This window comes from Canis lupus, chromosome 19 (genome assembly GCF_048164855.1).
Source record: "Canis lupus baileyi chromosome 19, mCanLup2.hap1, whole genome shotgun sequence".
Classification (NCBI taxonomy): domain Eukaryota; kingdom Metazoa; phylum Chordata; class Mammalia; order Carnivora; family Canidae; genus Canis; species Canis lupus.
This window is the reverse complement of record NC_132856.1, coordinates 45,630,679-45,654,244: the sequence shown is the minus strand read 5'-3', so window position 1 is coordinate 45,654,244 and position 23,566 is coordinate 45,630,679. Positions and strand designations below refer to the sequence as shown.

Sequence of the window (23,566 nt, the reverse complement as noted above, 5' to 3'; positions counted from 1 at the left end):
ACTCCCTGTGGAGAGCAGATGTGGGATTTGATTCCAGGACCTCGGGATCACGACCTGAGCCAAAGGCAGACGCTCAACCACCTGAGCCACCCAAGCGTTCTGACACAGCCCTTTCTGAGTCCCCAGGCTGAGACCCTGAAAACATGAGGTGAAGCCCTTGGAAGCCAGGAGGGATTTTATTTTTTAATTACTATTTCTATTTTATTTTTTACTTGTGAGCGGGGAGTGCAGAATCCAAAGCGTACTATTGGGCGCCACCTAATGGAAGATGGCGAAAGTGCAGTCTCCAGGCATGGGCACGCTGAACTACACCTACCCGCCGGTGCCCCCACCTCCCAATCTCTGAAAGCAGCCCACATTTTTAGGAACCTGCCACGGGGCACTTAACCTGTGGGCACTGACTTCAGGGACTGAGCTGGCTTTTTTGTCCCCCGTGAGGGTGAGATCCAAAGGCTAAGAAGGGATCCTCTCCAACCTTACCTCCGTTTCACCCAACCAAAGCTTGGGACTAGAAGTATTTCGACGGGGGGGGGGGGGGGGGGGGGGTGGTGGTGCTCAGGACAGGGGACATGGTGGCGCCAGTCGCATGCGGAGTAGAGGGGTGAGCAGCTCAGGATCCCGGAAAGGTCAGGGATCGGATCTGAGTGTTATCAACATCCCACGAAACCGCATCGGGGGTGCCTGGAGGAGAGAAGCAGATGGAGCTCCCTGCGCTCCTGGACACCCAAGTCTGCCCTCAGGGTACTGGCCAGAGTAGGGGAGTTTGAGCTCCCCGGAGTTGGTAGATAAACTCCGGCTCCCTCCTGCCTTTGGTGGATCGCAATTGCTGGGTCTAGGGATCAAGGGCTATGCCCATTAAAAGATGAATCGTGTAGTGACCGCCCCCAGCCGGCGGGTAGGTAGCGCAACATTCAAAATTCCTAACTGCTCCTTGCTGCCAGCGATCGCGACCCAGCCTGGGAGCTTCCCCCGGAGCACAGGACCCTACGTCCTCAGGAGGTGGTAGTCCAGCCTCTGGCCCCCGAGTGGAACCACTTTAGGTGCGCTCTCTAAGCGCCCCCCAGGGTCCCCAGGGGCGGAGGAGGTGGGCCGCGCTGCCTACGGAGTCGCCCGCTCGCTGCGCCCCCTGCAGGGCTCTTCCCCGTCACGTCCCTACCCCTCAACGTCCTTCCTCCGAGATCCCTCCCCCGAACCCTTGTCTCCCCACCCCAAACCCAGACAAGGCAAGACTGAGACATCTTGGAAAGAGATGGGAGGATCCGGACATGGTGGTGGCTCTGAGCAGCGACAGTGTCGTCCGTGGACACCACGCGTGTTTTATTGGTGGATACACACACAGGAGAGGGAGAAAGGAGCCCCCCCCCCCCCCGTGGATCCGAACTCCAGGCCCTCACTTTGGAGGGTCATAACTTCTCCATCTTCTCTAAGGACGCGGGGGAGGGAGGTTGGGACCCACGTGCCCTCGCCCAGCCCCGCGTGGGAAGAAGGACCGTGCCATCCCGGGGTCCACTACCGGGCCCAGCCGTCCGCAGTGGGCAGTCGGCGCAGGGGCGGCCCGGGCCGTAGCGGCTCCGCCAGGGGCCGCGACAGGAGCAAGGGGTAGGGGAAAGTCTTGGGAAAGTCTCCGGGGCCCCCGGGGGCCGGCGAGAGGCGCTCGGACTTGATGCTGACTGGGGGGGTCGGCGGGGAGGCACCGCGGGCGGGGGGCCCCTCCTCACTCAGGCTTCGGCCCCCACTGCAGGGAGAGAGAGAGAGAGAGAGAGAGAGAGAGAGAGAGAGAGAGAGAGAGCTGTGAGCTCAGCGAGGAAGGGAGGGAAGCCGGGGAGGTGGCATGGCTCGGGCAAAGGCTCGGCAGGAGGACCTTGGGAAAGGAGGGGGTGGCGGTCCCTCCTGGGGTTTCCAAAATAGCCACCCATCCCATGGAGGAGAGTCGGGAGAGGCTGCGTGTCGAACCAGGAGTGGCCGCCAGAGGTCAGCAGTGGCTAGGGGCTTCGGAAGACTTGGGGGGACCCCACAAAAATGACCGCATTAGGGATGAGAGGAAGGGCAGTTGGGGCACTTACCTGGGCTGGGGAGGGGCGGCTGGGGGCCCATCGCCCCTCGAGTGCTGCCAGGGGGCCAGGGTAGGGGGCTGCAGCAGGCCAGGGGGTGGAGGAGGGTCTCCTAGGCTATATTCTGGGAGGTAGGAGGAATAAACTGAGGCCCTGACCTTAGAGAGCCCCTTGCCCAAGCCTGACCATTCCACCCCTCACCCCCAACAGGCAGTTGTATGGATGTCTCCCTGGGCAGGGCACATAGGGGGTGCATACCTGGGGGGCCTGCAGGGAGGAAGGGGAAACTACCCAGTGGGGGTCCTGGAGCTGTGGCAGAGCACGGACTCTGTAGGCTACCATAGAGGCCTCGCTGTGGGGAGACGATAAAGGGGAAACTGAGGCCCACACCCAGGCCATCCTGCCTTGCCCCATCAGCCCTGCCACGCCTTCCCCTCACTCACCGAGGTGCTCAGTCCCCCTCGGGCCCCTGCCAGGCTACCAGGCAGGTCCGGCCTCCGCCCATCTGCTGCCAAGTACAGGGGTGGTGGTGTCTTGCTGGCAAGGTGGCTCGGTGAAAAGAGAGGGTGTGCCAGGCCTGAGGAGCAGGAAACCCCCAGAGAGAGAGGACATGTGGCCATGTCATCTAATGAAGTCTGAGGTCCAGAGGTAATACACAGACAAGCAGTGCCTGAGCCACCTTCCCCACTACGACCCCCCCACCCCGTTGGATCTCCACCCCCTTTTGCCCCAGGACCTATGGCCCATCCTTACCTGGGGGTCCAGCTTTGGGGGCCGCTGGCCGGAAAGGGGATGGGCGGCTCTGGGCAGGAAGGGCCTCCCCAAGCCCACTGGGGTCGCAGCCTGGTGGGGGCAGGGCCCCATATACCATGTCTGGGCTAGGCATTGTAGGGGCTGCTGGCTGAGGGTAGAGAGGACAGGATTGGTTGGAGGAACATGTTGATGAGGACATCAAATCCAACACAGAAAGTCAGGGGCCAGCATCCACTTCTGGAAGCCCTTGCTACTCCTCCCTCTGGCCTAACCCCACATGACTGAAGGAGCCTGTGTTCGGTCCTGTCACTCATTGGCACCTAGGCCCAGGGCTGAGGCTTCTTATTCAATATGGGGTTGGCACTGAGGGGGCTTCCCAGAGTGTTTGATGAATTAAAGAAATAAAGAAGGAAGGGAATGGCTGTCCATTGAACTCTTATTCATCCTTCAAAGCCCCAATGATAATGCCCACTCCTCTAGGAAGCCTTCCCTTTCCACCTAGGCAGAGACGTGTTCCCAAACTCTAGGTTTCTTGGCCTTAGTTCTCTGTCTTAGTCTCAGCCTTGGCCACTTAGGCCTAGGAGGTGAGGGAGGGCCCCTTCCCGGTGGTGCATGAAGTCACTTACATAGAGCCGGGGCCGGGGCAAGGCTGGGTCACCCCCATCACCTGCCAACCTCCGCAGCTTCTCTCCTGGCCCCTCGGGCCCTTCATCTGGCTCCAGCTCTGGTCCATCGAGGCCCACACCCCTCCGCTTCAGTGTCTGTGAGGAGGGGAAACAATAGGGTGACCCTCCCACCGTCCTAGCCAGGGAACCTGGTTCTATGGGAGAGGGAAGAGACCTACCCTACCCAGCTCTGCGGGTGGATCAGAGTGCAGGCACAGCCTATTCCAGACAAATCCCATTGACCAAAAACTCTAGTGAGTTACATCTAGTAAATTCCAAATGCCTGTGAGAGAGGGACTGTTCTGCCCTGGGACCAGAGAGGCCCAGGTCACACAGTAGGGGTGGAGATCCACCTGGACCTGCTGGCACAGTCCTAACGCTCCTCCTGAATATAACCCTGATATCTCCATCCTGCTCTTGCATGCAGCCTCCAAGGCTGGAGTGTAATAGGTATTTAAAAGATGTTGGAGGACAACATTACAGGCTTTCCTGAGCTGCTCCCCCCGGACCTGCATACTCCTGGACCCCGGTTCTCCTGGACCCCCGCTTCTTCCCACCCTCCTGAAACATTGGGGGTCACCACGTGCAGTCCTAGGCCTGCTGGTCTCTCCATCTCTGTGGCTTTAGCTTCCCACCTTGGGTAAAGATTCCCATTTCCAAAGGGAAGTGATCTTGCCCATCCTGGGTGGTAGGTGTGGGAGGGCAAATCAGCTAGCGCAGGGGTGTTTCTGCTTCTTTCTCCTGGGGACAGGGCAGCTCAGACAAAACCACTCCCGGACCTCAGTGAGGTCTGCTTGCTTTCAGGTACCCTTTATTCTGTTTCTGCACTCACCAAACAGGTGACAGGATTAAATGAGATGAGGTGTGCGAGGGACACAGAGGGCAGCCCTTGATGCACAGAGGCTAATGTTTTTCTTCCTGCTATGGGGGCAGTTGCTCCTGAGAGGAACCCCACATTACCTCGAACCTGCTTTTAAACCACTCAAACCAGCAGTAAAGCCAGATTACAACACTCATCTTTTGTGCCAACCAAGACTCCCTAGGCTCTGAGCAAGTGCAGTGAGCTGGACTTCGGGCGCTGGGGCGGAGGGCCCCAGGGTACCTCGAGGATGTCGGTGTTGGTGCGGCTCTCGTGGGGCTCACTGTACTCCGTGTACTTCAGGAGCACGCGGTCCATGTCCGTGCTGGCATACTGGAAGAGGCGATTGGCGCTGTTGAAGATGATGAGGGCGATCTCACAGTCGCAGAGCACGCTCAGCTCATAGGCCTTCTTCATCAGCCCGAACTTCCGCTTGGTAAACGTCACCTGGACCCAGGACCCACAGGCAGGGTGGGAGAAGACATGGATTTGGGGTGGCGAGGAGGAGATGGAGGGGCCTCCTGACTCTATGCCTTGGGCACGGTGTCCTTCCTGGCTGTACTGCTCCTTCCTTCTCCCTTCTCAACCTGGCAAACTCCTATTGGTGCTTCAAAACCTAGCCCAAATGTCGTCTCCTTGGGGAAGTTTTCCTTGGTCTTCAGGATAGAGCCCACATTGCCTCTCTGAGCTTCCTCAGGTCCGTGCCTCCCTCTGGACCAGCCCTGGATTGGGTGTGTTTGTGTCAAGCTCCATCTCTCCTACTGGGGCTCCAGTCATCAGGGAGAGTAAATGAATAAATCATCATGAAAATGAGCAAATGCTACATTTCAAACTCTGGACACCGCATCAAGGCTCCCCATTCCCTTGCAGTCCCCCCAAATGGACAGGCCTTCACCCAGGCTGCATCTGCTGCCAAGAACACCCTTCCCCCAACTGCTCTTCCAACCAGTGAAACTCACCTGCCGATTCCTTTGGTCCAGAATGCGCGAGATCTGGATTTTTTTCCTCCCCATTGTCCCAGGCTGGATGGAAAGACCTTGGCCTTGGGGGGGAAGGAAGAGAGGACAGAGTGGGCTGATGGAAAGTGAGACCAGGCACCCAGCTTCCCTTCTGTCTTCCGCCTGCCCCCTGCCAAGCACTGAGCGGGGAGATAATGGGGAAATCAAGGCAGGCCAGGTCACCCCACAACCCCCACCCTCAACCAGCCCAGGATGCAGTAGATGCTCAGTAAACACCTTTGGACCAATTCCACATGAAGAGAAGGCTAACCAGGCAAAGGATTGGGGTCCGGCCCCGCCCCTGCCTCTAAAACGAAACAAGCTGGTAATTGTGGGGCCTCAGGGGAGCCTGACCTCCCTAGCCCCTCTGTGTGTGTCATGCACAGCCCCCTGTTGTCGGGAGATAAAATGAGCTAACCCATGGGAAGCATTCAGATCCTCCAGGCACACAGTAAGTGCCACATATGCGCCAGTATTATGAGTACTGGCAACAGCCTAAAAGTCCTTGACGGGCCAGGTTGGATGGACATCTGATGCCGATACCTGGCAGCGTTCAGGAAACATTGCTCACTGAATCACTAATCTTGAGCCACTGGAAAAAAAAAAAAAAAAAAAAAAGCCTGGTCCGCACATTGGACACCTTTAAGTCATTCAATCCAGTAACAGCTGCCCAACAAGCAGGATCGAGGGCTGTGGTTACAAGAAAACGTATATTTAAAAATTGCATTGAAAGTAGAAAAAGAACTAGAAAGAAATAAGCAAGATAGGAGTCACTGCTGGGTGGAAATTTATGGGTGAAATTTTTCCCCCTTTTAAAAAAAATTTAGATGCAATTCACACAACCTAAAATTAGCCATTTTAAAGTGTGCGATTCAGTGGCATTTAGTGCGTATACAGTGTTGTACAACCACCACGTCTAGATAGTTCCAGAAAGTTTTCATCCCCCCAAAAGGAGACCCTATGAGTATTAGCAGTCCCTCTCTACCCTCCTTCCCCCAACCCCTGGCAACCACAGATCTGTCTCTATGAACTTGTGCCTTTCTAGACATTTCATGTAAATGGAACCATACAATGTGTGACCTTCGGTGTCCTTTCTTTCCCCCTTCCCTTTTTGATTATCTGAATTTTCTAACTTTCCCGTTTTAGTGATTATATATTATATCCATTTAAAAAGAATAACAGGGGGGACCTGGGCAGCTTAGTCAGCTGAGCATCTGACTCTTGATTTCAGCTTGGGTTGTGATCTCAGGGTCCTGTGATAGAGCCCCGCGTCAGGCTTCCTGCTCAGCGGAGAGTCTGCTCACCTCTTTCCTTCTGTACCTCCCTGTGCTCCTGCATGCTCTCTTTCTCAAATAAATAAATGAAAGCTTTTTAAAAAATAAATAAAATGGATAAATTAATCTTTAAAAAAGGAAAAAAAGTTACAGGTGGGAGTAGGTCGAGACACCCTGAAAAGACCTCAAGTTTAGAGCCCACACTGGGGTTTTGGCCTGAGGTCTGCTTGAAAGAAACCCTGAACCCTTCTCATGAGGACCTTGGATCTCCCTGGAAGGGTACTCAAGGGTGAGAATGGACAACTCGTGAAGGGCAGCATGTCCCTAAGTTATGCAGCATGTTGGGATCCAGGCTTTCCCCAGCTCTCCCCATGCAGAGCTCCTTGGAATGAAGGCTTCATTCATGTAGCCCATCGTGTAGCATTCATGCCACCATACAGACAGCCACTCCAAGACATCCAAGGCATCCAAGACCCCCTCCACCAACTCTATGACCACAGGATCTCCCAGCCCCTCCCATCTCATAGGTGACTGAGGTTTCAGGTGAGGCTGAGGCTTCCAGGGTCAGGCAGGCCTGAGGTCAGGTGCCAGACAGCCTCCAACCCACTGGGCAGTCCTCAGCAAGGGATGCCTCTCCTCAGGCCTCAGTGTGCTGTTCTGTGGAAGGGCTAGGGATGAAATGCAGAGCACCTAACACAAGGCTTGGGAATGAACTCTTGAGAAGTATAGGAAAATGCGAATCCATCTCCAGGAGCAACCATACCTGCTTCCCAGACTCCAGCTCCAGAGGTTTGGGTGGGACTCTCCATCCCACTGTCCCAGAGTCTCAGGGCCCAGGCGTGTTAGACAACTGTTGTATTTGGCCTGCTGTGTGACCCTACGTGTGCTCTCCACTCTCTCTGGTCTGGGTCTCCGAGCAGTCACAACGATGCAGAGCCAGGACCCACGGGAGCCCTAGCCCTGGCCCCCCAGTTCCAGCTTGACTTGCTAAATTTAACTTCCCAGGCTAATTTTAATCCCTGGCCGGAATCGGGTGATGTTCCCACGGCTGGGACGTGTTGCCCCAGCCCTGACAAGTCCCTGGGGACAGAAGAGGGGCACTGGTCCGGAGGTCCTGGTGCCAAGGTGACTCCGGAAATGCCCCCGTGCCTGGGGTCCCATGGGAACGTGGGACTCAGACATGAATCTGGGCCTGGAAGATCTGAATGTGGACACTACTCAATCTGTCCCCAGTTTAGACGAGCACATCCTGGCCAGGGCAGGGTTCACATAATGAGGGAGCCCCACAAACCAGAAGACCCAGGGGTGGGGGTGGTCTCTTGGAGCCAAGACAGGAAGTGAGTTCCAAGTAGAAGGAGGAGCAGGTACCAAGGCTCTGAAGGATGAGACACAGTAATGAAGCTGGAGCAAGGAAGCCAGGAGTAGAAGTCACAGGGGCAAGGTCACTTCGGTCCTCTGAGCTGTGCGGAGGACTGTGGGTTTTGGTGTAAGAGTGACAGAGAGCCATGAGAGGGTTTTGAGCATGGGATGGGGTTTGATATATCATTTATAAATTTAGCCACAGTTGCCACGGGGAGCAGCAGGCAGGAGACTTGAGGGGAGACCAGGGCTGTGTCCATCTGGGCAGAGACTAGGGGCGAGCCACCTCTCCTCCAGTTCTAGACCCACATCATACACTTTAAGTCAGTATACTCCAGGGGTCTTTGGTTCCTCCAAATCCACCAGATCCTCTGCCATCTCTGGGGCCAGGCCTGACAGATGCAGATGGGCTCATGCTGGGGTTTGACTCTTCTGACTCTCAGTGACCTCGAAGCCCCCAATCCTCACCTGAGAACCAAAGCCATCTCCTATTCTGGCTCTTGAGGGATCCACCCAGCACACAGCTCTGATCACACCTCTGCCTGCTCACACACTCTCCATGGCTCCTCTCTGCCCTCAGGAGAAATTTCTAGTTTCCAACTGGGCATTTGAAGCCCTGCCCCAATCAGCCCCTGCCCATCTTAATCTTCCCATAACAAAATGACTCTGCCTGGAAAGCCCTTTTTTCACTTGGCCAACTCCTATTCACACTTCAAAACGCAGCTTAAAAATTCATTCCTGGGGATCCCTGGGTGGCACAGTGGTTTAGCGCCTGCCTTTGGCCCAGGGCGCGATCCTGGAGACCCGGGATCAAATCCCACGTCGGGCTCCCGGTGCATGGAGCCTGCCTCTCTCTCTGCCTGTGTCTCTGCCTCTCTCTCTCTTGCTGTGTGCCTATCATAAATAAATTTAAAAAAAAAATTCATTCCTCCAGGAAGTCCTCCCTGCCCTCACTCTGGACTCCTACAGCTCCCGAAGTTCCTCTCCAGTTTTGACCCCAAAAACTGGGGTGGGTATATCCAGCTCTGTCCCCCTCAGACTGGAAGCCCCGCAGGACCAGATTTAGTGAATGGATCAGGTCAAAAGAGACTCTGAACTCCCCCCAGCTTCCCTCAACAACTTCCTCTCAGACTCCCCCAGCTGACTCCCTACCCAGAAATACATGGGCATGCAAATCCAGTCACTCAGCGTTGACCTGTCTCAAGCCCAGGTGTGAAGGGCCAGCCAAGGAATGCGGAGGCGGAAGGCCCAGAGTGTGCATGTATATTTGTACTCACATGCAAATCCCCACTGAGCCGCAGACAGACCCGGTGGCCTGTTCTCCAGATGTTGGCGTGATCGGAACTGCTGGGGGGAGGTAGCAGCACATGCTGAGTGTGCCAGGCACGGGGGGGGGGGGGGGGGGGGGCGCCTCTTCTGTGCATACATTCCCCACCCCCCCATACACACGATATCCAGCCAGAAAGTAGAGAGCTTGTGGCATCTGCTCAGCAGAGAAGCAGAGAGATGGACCCACTGACCCAAGAATGGAACAGGGAAGAAGGGTCAGGAGAAATCCAAGAGGGCATCTCAGAGGATGAAACATGTGGTTGGAGTTTCCTTGATGGACAGGTTGGGTGGGGGCCTGAGCAAATGAGCAGGGAGCAGGCATTTGAAGTCAAGAGTCCAGCACATAAAAAAAAAAAAAAAAGAGTCCAGCACTTCCTTACCCTTTTCTTCATACCCTCATGCTTAGCATGTAGTATCAACCATGTGCCAACCACTGCAATAAGCTGACCACAAAAGAAGTAGAAAGTTTAAGTAGATCAAAGACCAGAGATTAGAAAAGTGACTCAAGACCCACCATTAAAAGGACAGCAGGCCCAGATGGTTTTACAGCTTTTATCAAACCTCAAAGGAGAGGGAAATGCAACATTATTAAAACTAACTCAGGGGACGCCTGGGTGGCTTAGCGGTTGAGCATCTGCCTTTGACTCAGGTAGTGATCCCGGGGTCCCGGGATTGAGTTCCACATCGGATTCCCCACAGGGAACCCGCTTCTCCTTTTGCCTATGTCTCTGCCTTTCTCTGTGTGTCTCTCATGAATGTATAAATAAAATCTTAAAAAAAAAAAACAACAACAAAAAAAAAAAAAAAAAAAAAAAAAAACAACTCAGATCTTTGCAAACAATGAAAATTGCCCAAGTCATTTTTATGAAAACTTCTATATGTCAGAACCCGAATGGGACGCCTGGGTGGCTCAGCAGTTGAGCATCTGCCTTTGCCTCCAGAATTCCAGGATCTCTGTTTCTCCTCCTTCTGCCATGTCTCTGCCACTCTCTGTGTCTCTCATGAATAAATTTTAAAAATGTTTAAAAAAGAACCTGAGTAAGTCCAAAAAGTGAGGTGTATTGACCACAAAAGGGGCCATGTGAACCCATGTGAATTCTCAGGGTTTCTAGGGAAGACATCTTTGAAGAGGTGAGATTGGAGCTGAAACCTGAAGCACGAGAAAGAGACAACCAAGCAAGGGAAGGGCCAGTCATGGGAGAATGGCGGGGAAGGGTGCTCCTGGCAGGGGCATCTCCAAGGGCAAAGGTCTGGAACCGTCAAGAGTTTGATATTTTTTTTAATTTTTATTTATTTATGATAGTCAGAGAGAGAGAGAGAGAGAGAGGCAGAGACATAGGCAGAGGGAGAAGCAGGTTCCATGCACCGGGAGCCCGATGTGGGATTCGATCCCGGGTCTCCAGGATCGCGCCCTGGGCCAAAGGCAGGCGCCAAAGCACTGCGCCACCCAGGGATCCCAAGAGTTTGATATTTTAAAGGAATCACAGACTGCTGTATGGTTGGACAGCATGACAGTGGGGAGATGGGGGAGGGATGGAGGATGGTATAGGGAAGATTGTGGGGATCTGATCACATAAGGCCACAGCAAAGACTGTGGGCTTTGCTCTGAGGTCAATGAGGAGCCATGGAGAGTTTGGGGGCAGGGGCATCGGGACATAATTTTACAGTTTGAAAAATCCCCTTGCACTCTCTTACATTGCTGGTGGGAGGGGAAAGAGGTGGAGCCACTCTGGAAAACTACCTGGTGTCTACTAAAGGGGAATATATGTCTTACCTATAACCCAGAGATCTCTCTTCTCAGTATTCACCCAAGAGAAACGGATCCACATTTTACCAAAGGACACCAGCAAGAGTGTTTTCAATAGCTTCATTCATCGTTGCCCCCAAGCTAGAACCCACCCAAAGGGCCCCCATGGGAGAATCAGTTAATACTCTCTGCTAGATTCTGTGATAGATTACTACACAACACAGTAAAAGGATGCACGCCAGCTCCATGGAACCATACAGGTAAACCTCCCAGACCGCGAACCGATTCCACGATGCTGGACTCAACAGAGGGGACACACTGTGATGCCTGGGTGGCTCAGCAATTGAGTGTCTGCTTTTGGCTCGGGATGTGATTCCCGGGTCCTGGGATCAAGTCCCACATCAGGCTCCCTGCAGCCTGCATCTCCCTTTGCCTCTTTTTCTGTGTGTCTCTCATGAATAAATAAATAAAATCTTTAAAAAAGGGGGGGGGGCGGGGACACACTCCGTAATCCCATTCACATGAAGTTCCAGAAGTGGCAAAATTCCCTTATAGTGATGAGGATCGGCACAGTGGCCACCCTAGGCAGGCGCTGTGACAGGGCAGCAGGAGCCTCAGGAGGCTGCTCGCCGGTCCAGAGTCCAGGCACTCAGGCATGTTTCATTTGTGTAAATGTGTTAGCCCCATTCTGATGATTTGTGCATCTTTCTCTCTATGATTTATCTCAACTAAACTAAAAGGATTTTTTTTTTTTTAAAGCTTCTCCTGCTCATGGCTGCCAAGGAGGTAGCATCTAAGAAGGAGGAAAGTGACAGGGAGAGGCTGGGGCAGGTGTCCAGGCAGGAGACATGAGGCCTGAACTGGTGGCATACTTGGCAGGGGGGAGAAGAGCTGGGCATCCCAGGCCTGAGCGCTGCGCAGAGAAAGAACTGAGAGGACAAAGGAAGATTTCCTGAGTGCCCGGAGATCATAAACTCTCTGTACCTGTGGTCGCTAAGTCAATCAACAAACACCTCTGGTCCATAAACTATCACCTTCTTGACCTGGTGGGTCCTTTTACCACCTTGGTGATGGAGATATGGGAGCTGGAAAGGAAGCCACCCTCCCACTGACCCTTCACCACTGCACCCTCCCCATCTGAGGACTCCATTTTCTCACCTGTAAATGGGGGTGAGAATCTTTCTCCCAGCAGCTGGGGAGGAGAGGGTAGTGGATGGCTCTGCTGACCTTGTCCTCTGGCCTTCCAGAAGCCAGGAGGAAGATGCGCAGGGCCTTGGAACTGGGGGTGCTGAGTCAGCATGTCATCCCGCAAGATCACAGCGACACGCTGGGTGACATCGAACCCCCACTTCCTCCCCCATAAAATGGGTCACAAAATTCTGACCTCAAAGGCCTTGCGGTGAGGGTTTGAGAGAAAAGACCAGGAGCCAGTCAAGTTCCCCTTCTTGGCTCCCAGTGGGGCTTAAATGGGGGACGAGTGGCACAGTCACACTGCCAGAGCCCTGAGCCCAGAGGCCACAGATTGCCGGGGCACCCGAACCGGGAAAGGAGGGGAGGAAAGGAGAAGTGAGAGGCAGGTGGGTGGCCGTGGGGGAGGGGAGGGCCCATGGGGACGCGGCGAAGCGGGGAGGGGGCGCCGCTCCTGGGCGGCTGCAGCGAATCAGGCCTGCAGCCCCGCCTCACGCAACCCAGGAGGTGGTTTCATCACCTGTTCCCCAAGTACCTCATTACAGGCGACAGGAAGAGCCCCTTGGAAAGCTGGGACCCCCCCCTCCCCTCTCTTGAGGGCTCAAGCTGTTCCGACCCCAGCTGCCAGCGACCCTCCCCTCCCCAGCAGGGGCCCTGGGCCTGCCTCCTACCCTGGGGGCCTGGGGAGATGGTGCCCCAAGTGAGGGGCCTCTGTGGGTGACTTAGGGGCTGGCTCAGCCCACAGCGGTCCCAGAGGGCAGGTGGGCTCTGTCAGTGACTCTGGTGGGGCCAAGCTTCCGTGGGCCTCAGTTTCGTCCACCAGGAAATGGGGAGACTCAAGGCTGCCTTGTTGAGCTGAGGAGCAAGTCTTCACAGCAGGTGCTCTACAGTTGCTAGGAGCTTTCATGGTCATATGGTCAGCTCTGCTCAGCCCCGGGAGGGGCCCAGATCAGAGCAGGGGACCTAGGCAGACTAGGCAGTGGGGGTTGAGGAAGCTCATTCCTCAGATGGACAGATGAGGGTAGGGAGATGCCCCACACAAGGAGTCCCCCAAACACATGCAGAGCCCTTCAAAATCCACAGATGCTTAAAATATACATAGATATCTTGGGCACATGCATCACCCCCAAACACATGTGAATCCCTCCGTACAAAAGTCCCCAAAAGATGTGCAGTCCAAAATACAGACCCCTCCAAACCCATACAACTTTCCAAACACACATATCCTCAAAACACACTCAGATCATCCTGCATATGCAGACCCCCAAATACACATAGACCTCTCCAGACACACACCGGGCCCCTAACACATTCCAATTCCCCAATTGCACACAAACTCCCAAATACATGCGGGCGCCCCCAAACATACCATGCCCCCCAAACACACGCATGTTTTTTGTCCATTTCCCGTAGATCCCTGGACACAGGTAGGGCTCCTACATCTGCAGTGGTAATGCCCAACCCTCTGGCTCCTTAAGGCAGAGTGGTCCGCAGCTCCAGGGGAGAATCAGGCTGGGGAGTCTGTGGGAAGTAAGCATTTGGAGGGGGCCACATATTTGGATGCTTCATAGGAGTCACAGGCTACAGTGGAGCAGGTGGCAGGGGATTGTAGAGATCTTTGTGGTGATCCTGGGAACTCTAGGGGTCTGAGAGTGGGATGTGTCACCCACAGGCACTCGGAATCCCAGAAACAGAATGTTCCAGTTGGAGAATGCCCCTAGGGGTTCCTTGTCCATGGGTCCCTCTGGCACCCATGGGGAAACTGAGGCCTAATGGGGTCCCTCAGACCTCCTCTCCCCAGGTATGCTCCTTGGAGGGCCCACTGTGGCCATGTGCTGAGAGGCCAGGGCTGTGACTGTGGGCCTGGCCAGGCCAGGGTCAATTCCCGGCTCCACCGCACATTTACTGCCTGACATGCTCTGAGGCTTAGTTTCCCCGTTTGTACCACGAGTCCCTGGGAGCTCCCCAGGAGCCTACCCACCTGTCCCTCCTCTTTAGAAAGGCCTCACCTACCAGCAAATTCCTAGTACACCTTCTGCCCCTTTTCGGGCATCTGAAATAGCAGCCCCACACATTCTGGTCACCCGCCTTGCCTAGGCTGGGGGGCTTTTCCCCTGGAACCCCCCTTGCCCAGATCACTCAGGTCTGAGAAACTGCTCCATGTCCTCTGAGGCCAGGCAGAAATTCCTTTTTCTGGAGGAACCAATTTCCCAGGGGAGATTCGTCTCTCCCTGAGGCACTCAGTCCTACCAGAAACTTTTTGTGTTTCTTTGTTACTTTGACAATCACATTGCCCCATCAGGAGCCTCCCCAGTGCCCAGCACACAGTAGGCCCCTGATCACCCTTCCTTGAGGAAAGGAGCAAACTGCTTTTTTTATAAATGGAAGAAATGGGACCCTTGGATGCCTCAATGGTTGAGCATGTGCCTTTAGCTCAGGGCATGATCCCAGGGTCCTGGGATTGAATTGAGCCTCGCAATGGGCTCCTTGCAGGGAGCCTGCTTCTCCCTCTGCCTATGTCTCTGCCTTTCTCTCTGTCTCTCATGAATAAATAAATAAAAATTAAAAAATAAATATATGGAAGAAACATTGACCACCTGTTCAGTTTTCTTTTAAGTGCCCTGTGGCCCATAAAACAAATTTGAGTCCCATCCCCTTCTGGTCTGAGACCCCTGCTCTAAACGGTCACCAGCATAACGACCAACTGGATGGTGTTCATCTTCCTCTCAAGCCCAGGGACTGACCCTCCATAGATACCGCCATCCATCTAGGAGGGAAATCATGTCTCTCATCTGCCAAAAAGGTCAGTTTCTCTGACATGGCCACTGCAAACAGAAGCCTGCTACCCCATCCCACCTCCCTGAAGGATTTGGGACCCTGACCCCTGGAGTTGGAGACTCCACATTCAGAACCCAACCCTGCTGCCCTAAGTTGGAGCCCAGAACCACCCAAGGCACCCAGTGATGTTCCCCGAGCCATAGGGGCAACTGCAGAGATGGCTCAATATTTCCCTCTCTTTGTTCCAGAGAAAGATCTCCCCATGGGACCCCAGAAATTCATCCCCGGAGGCCAGGGCCTCCCTGCTTGGGAAATTAGCACATCTGTCAGTGCTGGGCAGAAGGGACTCGGCCCACAGCCCAGCAAACCCAAGACATAGTCATCCAAAGATGGGATCTTTGGGCAGCCCTGGTCCCCATACTCTTCCCCAGAAGTGTCTGGGAGCACACCAGGTACAGGGGACACGGGGGCAGGGAGTGGACAGACCCAGCCCTGTGGGAGAGGTGACAACAGACACAGAATCGTGGAAGAGACAGAGGCCTTCAAGGAAGAAATTCAACAGGGGAAAGCAGGAGGGGTGGCTGGCAGGGGAGGGAGCTGCTTTGGACAGAGGGGTCAGAAGGGCCTTTCTGAAAATGGGGACATGGATGAGAGGACAGCCATGTGGGGGAGGGACAACCCGGTGGAAGAAATGGCAGGTGAGAAGGACCTGAGGTGTGAACATGCTGGCCAGCTTCCAGGTGCAGGGGGAGCCAATGTGACCAAAGCAGGGGGAGTAGGAGCCGACGAAGATAGAGGAGGACAGGGGGGCCACATGGGGCCTCAGGGGTGGGGATGAGAGGGTGACTGCAGAGCGATGGGGAGCCATGGAGGGTGCATGAGTAGATGAGAGCTGCGGTCTGACTCAGGATTTTCAAAAGACCCCTTGGCTCTCATGAGAAAAAGCCCTATTGGGACAGGGGGCCAGGACAGCATCTTGTGGGAAACATGAGGGCTGTGAGTATAGAAAGTGGAGAGGGGCAGGCCTGTGCCCATGGCCTGTGACTCCTTGTGCCAAGTGGCCTCAACTGCTCCCTTCTGAGGGATCCTCAGTTGAGGGATCCTCAACTGCTCCCTTCTGACCTCGCCTTGATCTCGGGTGAACTGGACCTGGAGATCAGGCCAGGAAAGCGGACAGCCCTGAGGCCTCCTTGGCTCTGGTAGAGGGTGGGGTGGGGATGGGCCTAGATGGAGCTCACAGGCACTTCCACTCGGTCACAGTTCGGATGGCACCTCTATTATTGAGTGCCTACTGTCTGCCCAGGCCCACATGCCACCTCATTTACACACAGAACCTGCCTGACCCACAAACAGCCCAGTGAAGCGGAGATCACTGTCCCTATTTTACACAAGAGGAAGCAGTCTTCTCTGGGTCACACAGCAAGACCCCCAGATCTCACCCTAGCCTGGGCTTGTACCCCAGGGCCATCCTGCTGCATCCCAAAGTCACCATTCTGGGAAGTGAGCCTGGGACATTGTTGGGGTCCAAGACACTCATTCCTGGACCTGGAGGTGACAGGGCAGCCTCACAGCTCCCAAGATGCAGGCACAGGGAGACCCCTTTTGGGGGGTTGAGAAATGGGATCCAACCTCTGTGTTCACCCCACAGGGATTCAAGGGCCAGGGCTGGTGATCTCTCTGACCTCAAATGGGATCCCAGTGTATGATAAATCCTCCCTGAAAAGTGACATGTCTTCAGGTGCATATGTTCCTCAAATCTTCTAGAAGGCCAGACCCCTAACATTTCTACACTCATTGCATCTAAGTTGGGGTGACAGATAATTTTAATTCCCTTTCCCCTCTTACTTTGCATTTTCCAGATATCTGCCCAGTTGGGTAATGATTTAACAAAATCAATCATTAGTCAGAGGTTGGATGCAAGACCGAGCTCAACTTGCTCAGGTCACAGGGGCAGCTGCAGAGCTCAGAGAGGGGCAGCGAGCTGTCCGAAGTCACACAGAGAAGACAGAAGACTAGGCCCCTTGTCCCAGGCCTTGTTCTCTCCGGATGGCAGAGGGGCAGCCTTGAGCCCACACTTTCCCTAAGGGTCCTGGATAGCTCCATCTGGGCTCAGTCTTCCCTCCCTGCAAAATGGGAGCTTGAGACCAGATAAACAGCTTCCAGTTCTTGTAGGTGAGACCCCCTGCACCCTAAATGTTCTAAAATTCCATTCTCTGGAAGCCAAGATTCACTTCTTGACTCAGGCAGCAGGAGGCAGGCATGGGGACCAGATGGAGGAAGGCTGACTTCTCCCAAAGCCCCTTTGACCTTTGCAATCAAACCCCACATGCTTGTCCTTCCAAGTCTAAATATTGTTTTGAACCCAGTTTCCATCACCCCAATAGTCAGAGTTCTAGTCATTGGATGCCAAATGTCCAGAGATCCTGACCTTCCTGCATGAGGATTTTCAGCCAGGCCAGGCATGAGGTCTCAGCTGTTTCCGACTTCTCAAGCCTGCAACAAAGGGACTGAGGATACCAGGTAGATCAGTCCGCTATGTCTGCAGCCCTGGACCCTGAGAGAAGTGGGGGGGCAGGGTGAGCATGACTGTGAAAGTAACACAGCCACCACCTTGTCATGTGCTGACAATCTCAGAGGGCTGTGACTATGTTCCTGTACCCATCTCTCATATGGGTAAACTGAGGCACAGGGAAGGGGGTGACCCAGGCAGCTGTGCCCCCTCCACCCAGGGCTCCATACCTCTTATTCTGCCCCCAAGCCTCACCCCAAGGCACCCCATGGACCAAGCTGAGGCCCCACATTTGCTGCCTGAAGCCCAAACTCCACAGGACAGGTAAGGGTTATGGCGGTCACAGGCACACATGGATAGTCATGCCACATGCAGGTGTGGGACAGTGACACACAAGGGCAAAGCCATAGCAGGAAGGCACTGGTTTGTGTACAAGGGACTAGAGGATGTGCAAAGGGGTACATCCCAGGAGAGGGGGACACTCCAGCTCACAGACTCAATACACAACTCACAGACACATAAATGGGGTCCGTGGCCCCACAATTTTAGACACTCAGTTCCCCAAATGACATCAAAACCCTTAGACACACAACCTCTCAGAAACACAAGCCTTGGGCTTGCAACTCTTTGGACACATCCTCCCCCTCGAACACACCCCTCGGATTCACACCCTTTGGACACAGCCTCTCAGGACACACAAACTCTCAGGCTCACATCCTAGGACGCACATCTCTTAGACACACAACTCTCCACAGCGCATCAGCACACTTGGACTTCCAAACCCAACCCTACCCACAGGTGCAGTTCAAAGGACACCACACAAACCTCGGCCGGACGCGACACGCACCTGCTGGGCCTGGGCCCCTTGCACGCTCGCGTACCAGTCTGGCAGCAGCAGCAGCAGCAGCAGCAGCAGCAGCGCAGAGCTCGGAGCGCCCGGCGGCCACAGGTGCCTTCAGCAGGGGCGGCCCCGCCCCCACGGGAGCTGATTGGGCGGGGTGGGGCTCATTTGCATATGGGCCGCGATGGGCAGGCACTTGGGCGTGGCCCCGCCCCGGGAGTTCTGGGGACCCGGACTCAGACCCCGGAAGACGCCGAAACGAGGAGGGCGTATGATGGAGAAAGGGAGCCAGGGCGGGGCTGGATCACACCCGCCAGGCTTCCCCCGCCCTCCCTGGGTGCCCTGACCTTACTACAGTGACCCTGACGCTAATTCGGACCCTGTCTCTAATTAGGATCACTGCTAGCCCCAACCCTAGGCTTATTCGAAACGGAGTGAAATATAACCGACCCACGACCCTGTAGGACGTCCCCAGAGACGGAGCCTTTCTAGAAGCCAACATTGATCCCTGCTCTCACCCAAATGGAGAGACTGCAGAAAGTTGGCTCTGGGGTCGCCTATGTGGGTTGCTCATCTGTGCCGTCCTGTAGCTGGATGCTTGCTTGCCTCCCTTGTCTCCACAGGAGGGCAACAGACCTCTCTGGCTGCTGGGTGCCCTCCTCAGCTTGAAAGGTCAGCCGTGTGCAGGGGGCGTGGCTTCCAGGGCTAGACCCCCGCCCAGACCCCTATATCCATTCCCTCCCTGGGATCCTAGCACCACCTAGCATCACCCAGAACAGGGCCAGGCCCAGATAGGAAATCAGAGCAGGGTTGGTGAGTGAATCAATGTGAACAGATTATAGAATGAAGATGACTTTGGACTGTGTAATCCTGGAGAAACCCCTGGTCGGGAGAAAGCAGAGCTGCCATACACTCCCCCAGCTCTGGGGAGTCAGGACAAGGCCCAAGGGGCCAGGGAGGGCCTCCCAGAAAAGGGGGTATTTTACTGGGCCTTGAAGCACGAGCAGGAGTTTGCCACTGGGGGAAGGCAACAGCACTTGCAAAGGTGTAGAGGCAGAGTGCGGAGCATTCTTTGGCAGGGGAAGATGAGAGAGATGAAGCCAGTGCAGTGGGCAGAAGCAGAATGGGCTGAGCACCCAAAGAGAGGCTGAGAGATGGAGAGGAGGGGGTCGATTGGGGGCAGATAAAGTGGGAAAGCAGAGGAGTTGCAACCGCTGCCTGGTATCCACCTTCTTGGAAGATAACAGGAGATGGCTAGATTCCTGGACTCTGGGGAGCATGTAAAGATATCAGTGTGGGAGGGGGGACACTGAGGCAGGAAACTGGGGTTCTGGGAGGCCTTTCCCCAAACCTCAATCTACCCATCTGTGACATGGGCAGTTTGGATCCCTAGTCTGGCAAAGCATTCATCTTTGGACATAAACTACGGTTCACATTGTCATAAGAAAGTAGAGACCAGGGGTCCTGCCTCTGCCCCCAAGGCACTGTCCCACAATGCCCAACACCAGATACTCAGGTATCCCAAGGATGCACCAGAGCCCAGGCTAGAATGGGGGCTTCTGCCTTGGTTCCAAAGCAGAGAACAAGGCTTGGGGAGCGTGAAGGTGGCTGGGGAGCCCCGGGCCCCCCGAGGGCTGCTCTGTTTACCCGTGGCTGCCCGCCTGCCTCTGATGCAACAGGCAGGCTCTGGTTACGTGAGGGCAGCTGGAGCAGCTCTGGGAGCAGCCAGGGCGTGTCTGGAAGGGTCTGTCTAATCTGAGCTGGGTGGGCCTGAGCCCATGCATCCCACCCACTGCCCCCTCCCACCACTAAGGCCACTCATGCTCCACGCCCCTTCCCATTCTGACCAGTTCCACCTTCTGTATTCACGCAGTTTCCTCTAACAGCCCATCCTTTTTGTCTTTATCCCAGTTCCTGTCCTACACCCTCCCTCCTCGAGATCCTCCCCGACAATGTCATCAGGAGAAGGCTTTGAAGGACCCTCCCTGGCAGGTAGAGTATGGTCCAGCAGATAGGTCCTCAGGCTTAGAGAGTCTGGGTCTGCATCCCAGCTCTGAGTCCCACTTACTACATGACCTCAGGCTGGTCACTGCATCATAGGGAGCCTGTTCGCTCATGTGAAAAGTGGGGACAATAGCAACCCCTCCTCCTGGAGGCTGGAATCATTTTGAGGCCCACCGTCAATGCCCCCTCCTCCCATCTGGGGTTCCTCTACCCCCATCCCTCCCCCTAGCCCAGCGCTGACCCAGGCAGTTGGGGATGTCTGTGTCTGTGTGTGAGACTCAGTTTCCCCCATCGTGGAGATTCCTCTGGCCAGGGTCCCATGTGTGGTGGCACCAAAGGGGTGTCCCCAAGGGTTTCTTGAAGAACTGGAGAGCCCTAGAGTGGGTCTGAGTGATGGAGGGGCATGGGGACCAAGCTCGAGGCATCCAAAGACCTTGCTGGGGTATGTGTCAGAGCTATGAAGCGATTTCTCAGGGATAGGACCCTCTGGGAGTGTAAAGCAGGCCTGAAATAAAAAACAAAACTTAAATTGGGGCTAAAGACAAATAGCCAAAACTGAACTCTGATTCCCATCCTGACCACTGTGGACGAACTGGGGGCAAGTCACTGACCTCTTGCGTCTCCTTTTAGTCCATCCACAGATTTGAAAGAGCGTGAAGTGGCTTCACAATTCACCCAGAGCTAAGATCCTTTCCAGGTCATCCCTACCCTCATGGGTACTAGGTTCCAACTTGAATGCCTCATGGCACAGGGAGCTCACTGCCCCTCTCCCATCTACCCCCACCTCCTATCTCTGAGGCTCTCCTGGGAGCAAGTCCTACTGAGTTGGGCTTGGGAATGCCCACACCTCTACCTTGGCAAGGAGGGGAGGCTGCTGGGAGGCCCAGGAGTACACGGGTGGGGGGTGGGGGGGGAGATGTGAGGTCCTACTGGGTAATCCGATCTCATGGAACGCTAGTTCAGTCTCTGAAAAATGGGAGAGAGGACGTATTAGGTGAAAAAGGATAGAGGATCAAAATGCACCCACCAGGAACAGCCAGGAATGTGGACAATGACCATTTGGGAGGCCCAAAGGCCTGACCAAGTCTTTGCCTCTTGCACCCCCTGGTGGCCAGCGAGTGTGGGCACGCTCTAGGTGGTGTGAGGATAAGCAAATAAAATGCTAATAAACCAGCAGCCGCTGGGAGCCCTCCTGCTGGGAGGCTGGTGGGGTCTTCAGCCCAGAGTCCTGCTCTTTGAATGGAGAATACTATTAGTCACACTAGCTGAAATCGCATGCAGGGGCTGTGGATAGTGGGGAGCCGTGGGAGGGTCTGGGGCACACCACTGCTGGGCCCTCCTAGCTCACAGTCCAGAAGCAGCCCAAGGCAGCCCCTGGAATATATGCAATTAACTTATTTAGCTGCTTGTCTGACCGCCAGGTCTGCCAGGGCTGGCTGGTTTCACTCACGGGGCATCCCTCGGACAGGGTCTGGCCCACAGAGAACAGTCAAGGTTTGCTGGACGAATGGCCGCTTGATAGACAGATGGAAGGACAATCGGACGAGAAGGGCCTTCAGAGTAGTCAAACAGAGGGAAAGTGACTCTGGGGGTGCCACACACCAGTCAAGGCCACTAATGGGGTGGACCTAAGAATCTTCCCTCCCCACTAAACGGAACTGAGTGGGGAGGCAGGATGTTGGCATTGAGGCCCCTAATATACCCTAGAAAGGGGAGAGAACTGACCCCTATTTCCTGGCAGTGGGAGGTAGTCCTTCTTCCATACTTCCTGTGTTCATGAACACAGGAACATCCTAGGCCCGCAGGCCCCTCCACAACACTGACACCCCACCAGGACGCTCTCTCTCCCCCCACAAGGGTGCCCCTAATCCTTGCCACCCCTCTCTTCCAACATCCGCGCCACCAAGGAAGGTGTGGGGGATCCTCTCAGAGCTGAGGCTGAGACCCACCCCGACTATACCCCCAAACAACTCCATTCTGATTTTTCTGATATCTGCTGCTGGATACTGCACTGGCACACAGCTGGCCTTGGCAGCATACAAACCGAGCATCACAATCTTCCAGGCTTGAATTTCATAGGGGTCAGGGGGGGCTCTTCTGTAGTTCGCAGAAATGGACTCAAAGCAATTTTGGCAAATACAGTAAGTTAGAGACTAATGAAATTGAAGAACTTAGATCTCCTAGTGTCGGGTACAGTTGGATCTAAGATCCCATGCAGTGTTCTTGGGTCTTCCTTCCATCTGTCTAACTCCACAACCCTAGTGGGAAGACAGTGACTTTCTCACGCTTCCAACAAAATTCCTGGGTGAAACCCTCACTGGGTCACATGCTCATCTCCACCCAATCACTGTGACCTGGGACATGGAGGCTCTGATTGGCCAGGCCAGTGTCCCACAACCACCCATGGAATTAAAGGTGACTGTTTCCATATGACCTGAGTCTAGGGTGGGCATTTCTGCTCAAGACAAAATGTGGACCAGGATGCCTGTGTGGCACAGTGATTGAGCATCTGCCTTCGCCTGAGGGTGTGATCCCAGAGTCCCAGAATCGAGTCCCACATCAGACTCCCTACATGGAACCTGCTTCTCCCTCTGCCTGTCTCTGCCTGTGTGCCTCTCATAAAAAAATAAATAAAATCTTAAAAAAAAAAAGACAATGTGGACAATGTAGGCAGCTACACAAATGTCCACCTCAGCCTGTAAAGAAGGTCCAGCCCACCCTTCCTTGCCCTGGTGGAGAAAAGGGGGACCAGAGAGACCCAGCTCTAGGCCCCAATGTCACATAGCATGTCAGAGGTAGGGCTATAGAACTCAGCCAGACTGGAGTCTGCTGTGTGACATTGTACAGGTCATGCTACACTTTTTTTTTAAAGATTTTATTTACTTATTCATAGACACAGAGAGAGAGGCAGAGACACAGACAGAGGGAGAAGCAGGCTCCATGCAGGGAGCTCGATGTGGGACTCGATCCTGGGTCTCCTGGATCACACCCCAGGCTGCAAGCGGTGCCAAACCGCTGCACCACTGGGGCTGCCCAGGTCATGCTACACCTTGAAGACTCTTTTCCCTCTTGTATTTGGGGGTGACACCTGCCTTACTGGGCTACCTGAGGATGAAGGATGAAAAGGTGACCCTTGCAAAAGCTTCAACATAGTACCAGGCACGCAGGATCATGGATCGGGATTAACAAGGTGGCAGTTTTGGGTCTGAGG

General features: G+C 54.7%; 1 protein-coding gene across 3 annotated transcripts; it reads right to left on the bottom strand.

Annotated features, from left to right (window-relative positions):
• Positions 1-1,271: 1,271 nt before the first annotated feature.
• MEF2B (myocyte enhancer factor 2B) lies at positions 1,272-20,537 on the bottom strand. 3 transcript variants are annotated; one of them, XM_072786607.1, is made up of 9 exons: positions 18,358-20,537; positions 5,288-5,370; positions 4,572-4,775; positions 3,431-3,565; positions 2,805-2,952; positions 2,495-2,628; positions 2,310-2,403; positions 2,064-2,175; positions 1,272-1,735 (listed from the first exon to the last, which is right to left on the bottom strand). In XM_072786607.1, the coding sequence occupies exons 2-9, from the start codon at positions 5,339-5,341 to the stop codon at positions 1,510-1,512; spliced, it is 1,107 nt and encodes a 368-aa protein (XP_072642708.1). In that variant the 5' UTR covers positions 5,342-5,370; positions 18,358-20,537; the 3' UTR covers positions 1,272-1,509. The 3 variants fall into 3 exon arrangements, with proteins under 3 accessions (XP_072642708.1, XP_072642707.1, XP_072642709.1); XM_072786606.1 differs by lacking the exon at positions 18,358-20,537 and adding an exon at positions 17,430-17,735; XM_072786608.1 differs by lacking the exon at positions 18,358-20,537 and adding an exon at positions 9,237-9,260.
• Between the last annotated feature and the right edge of the window lie 3,029 nt (positions 20,538-23,566).

Coding starts and splice junctions, on each gene's coding strand:
- MEF2B (XM_072786606.1), bottom strand. Junction 2,953..3,430: donor TGCCCCGGCCCCGGCTCTAT/GTAAGTGACTTC, acceptor CTCTACCCTCAG/CCAGCAGCCCCTACAATGCC. Junction 1,736..2,063: donor GCCGCCCCTCCCCAGCCCAG/GTAAGTGCCCCA, acceptor CTCTCCCTGCAG/TGGGGGCCGAAGCCTGAGTG.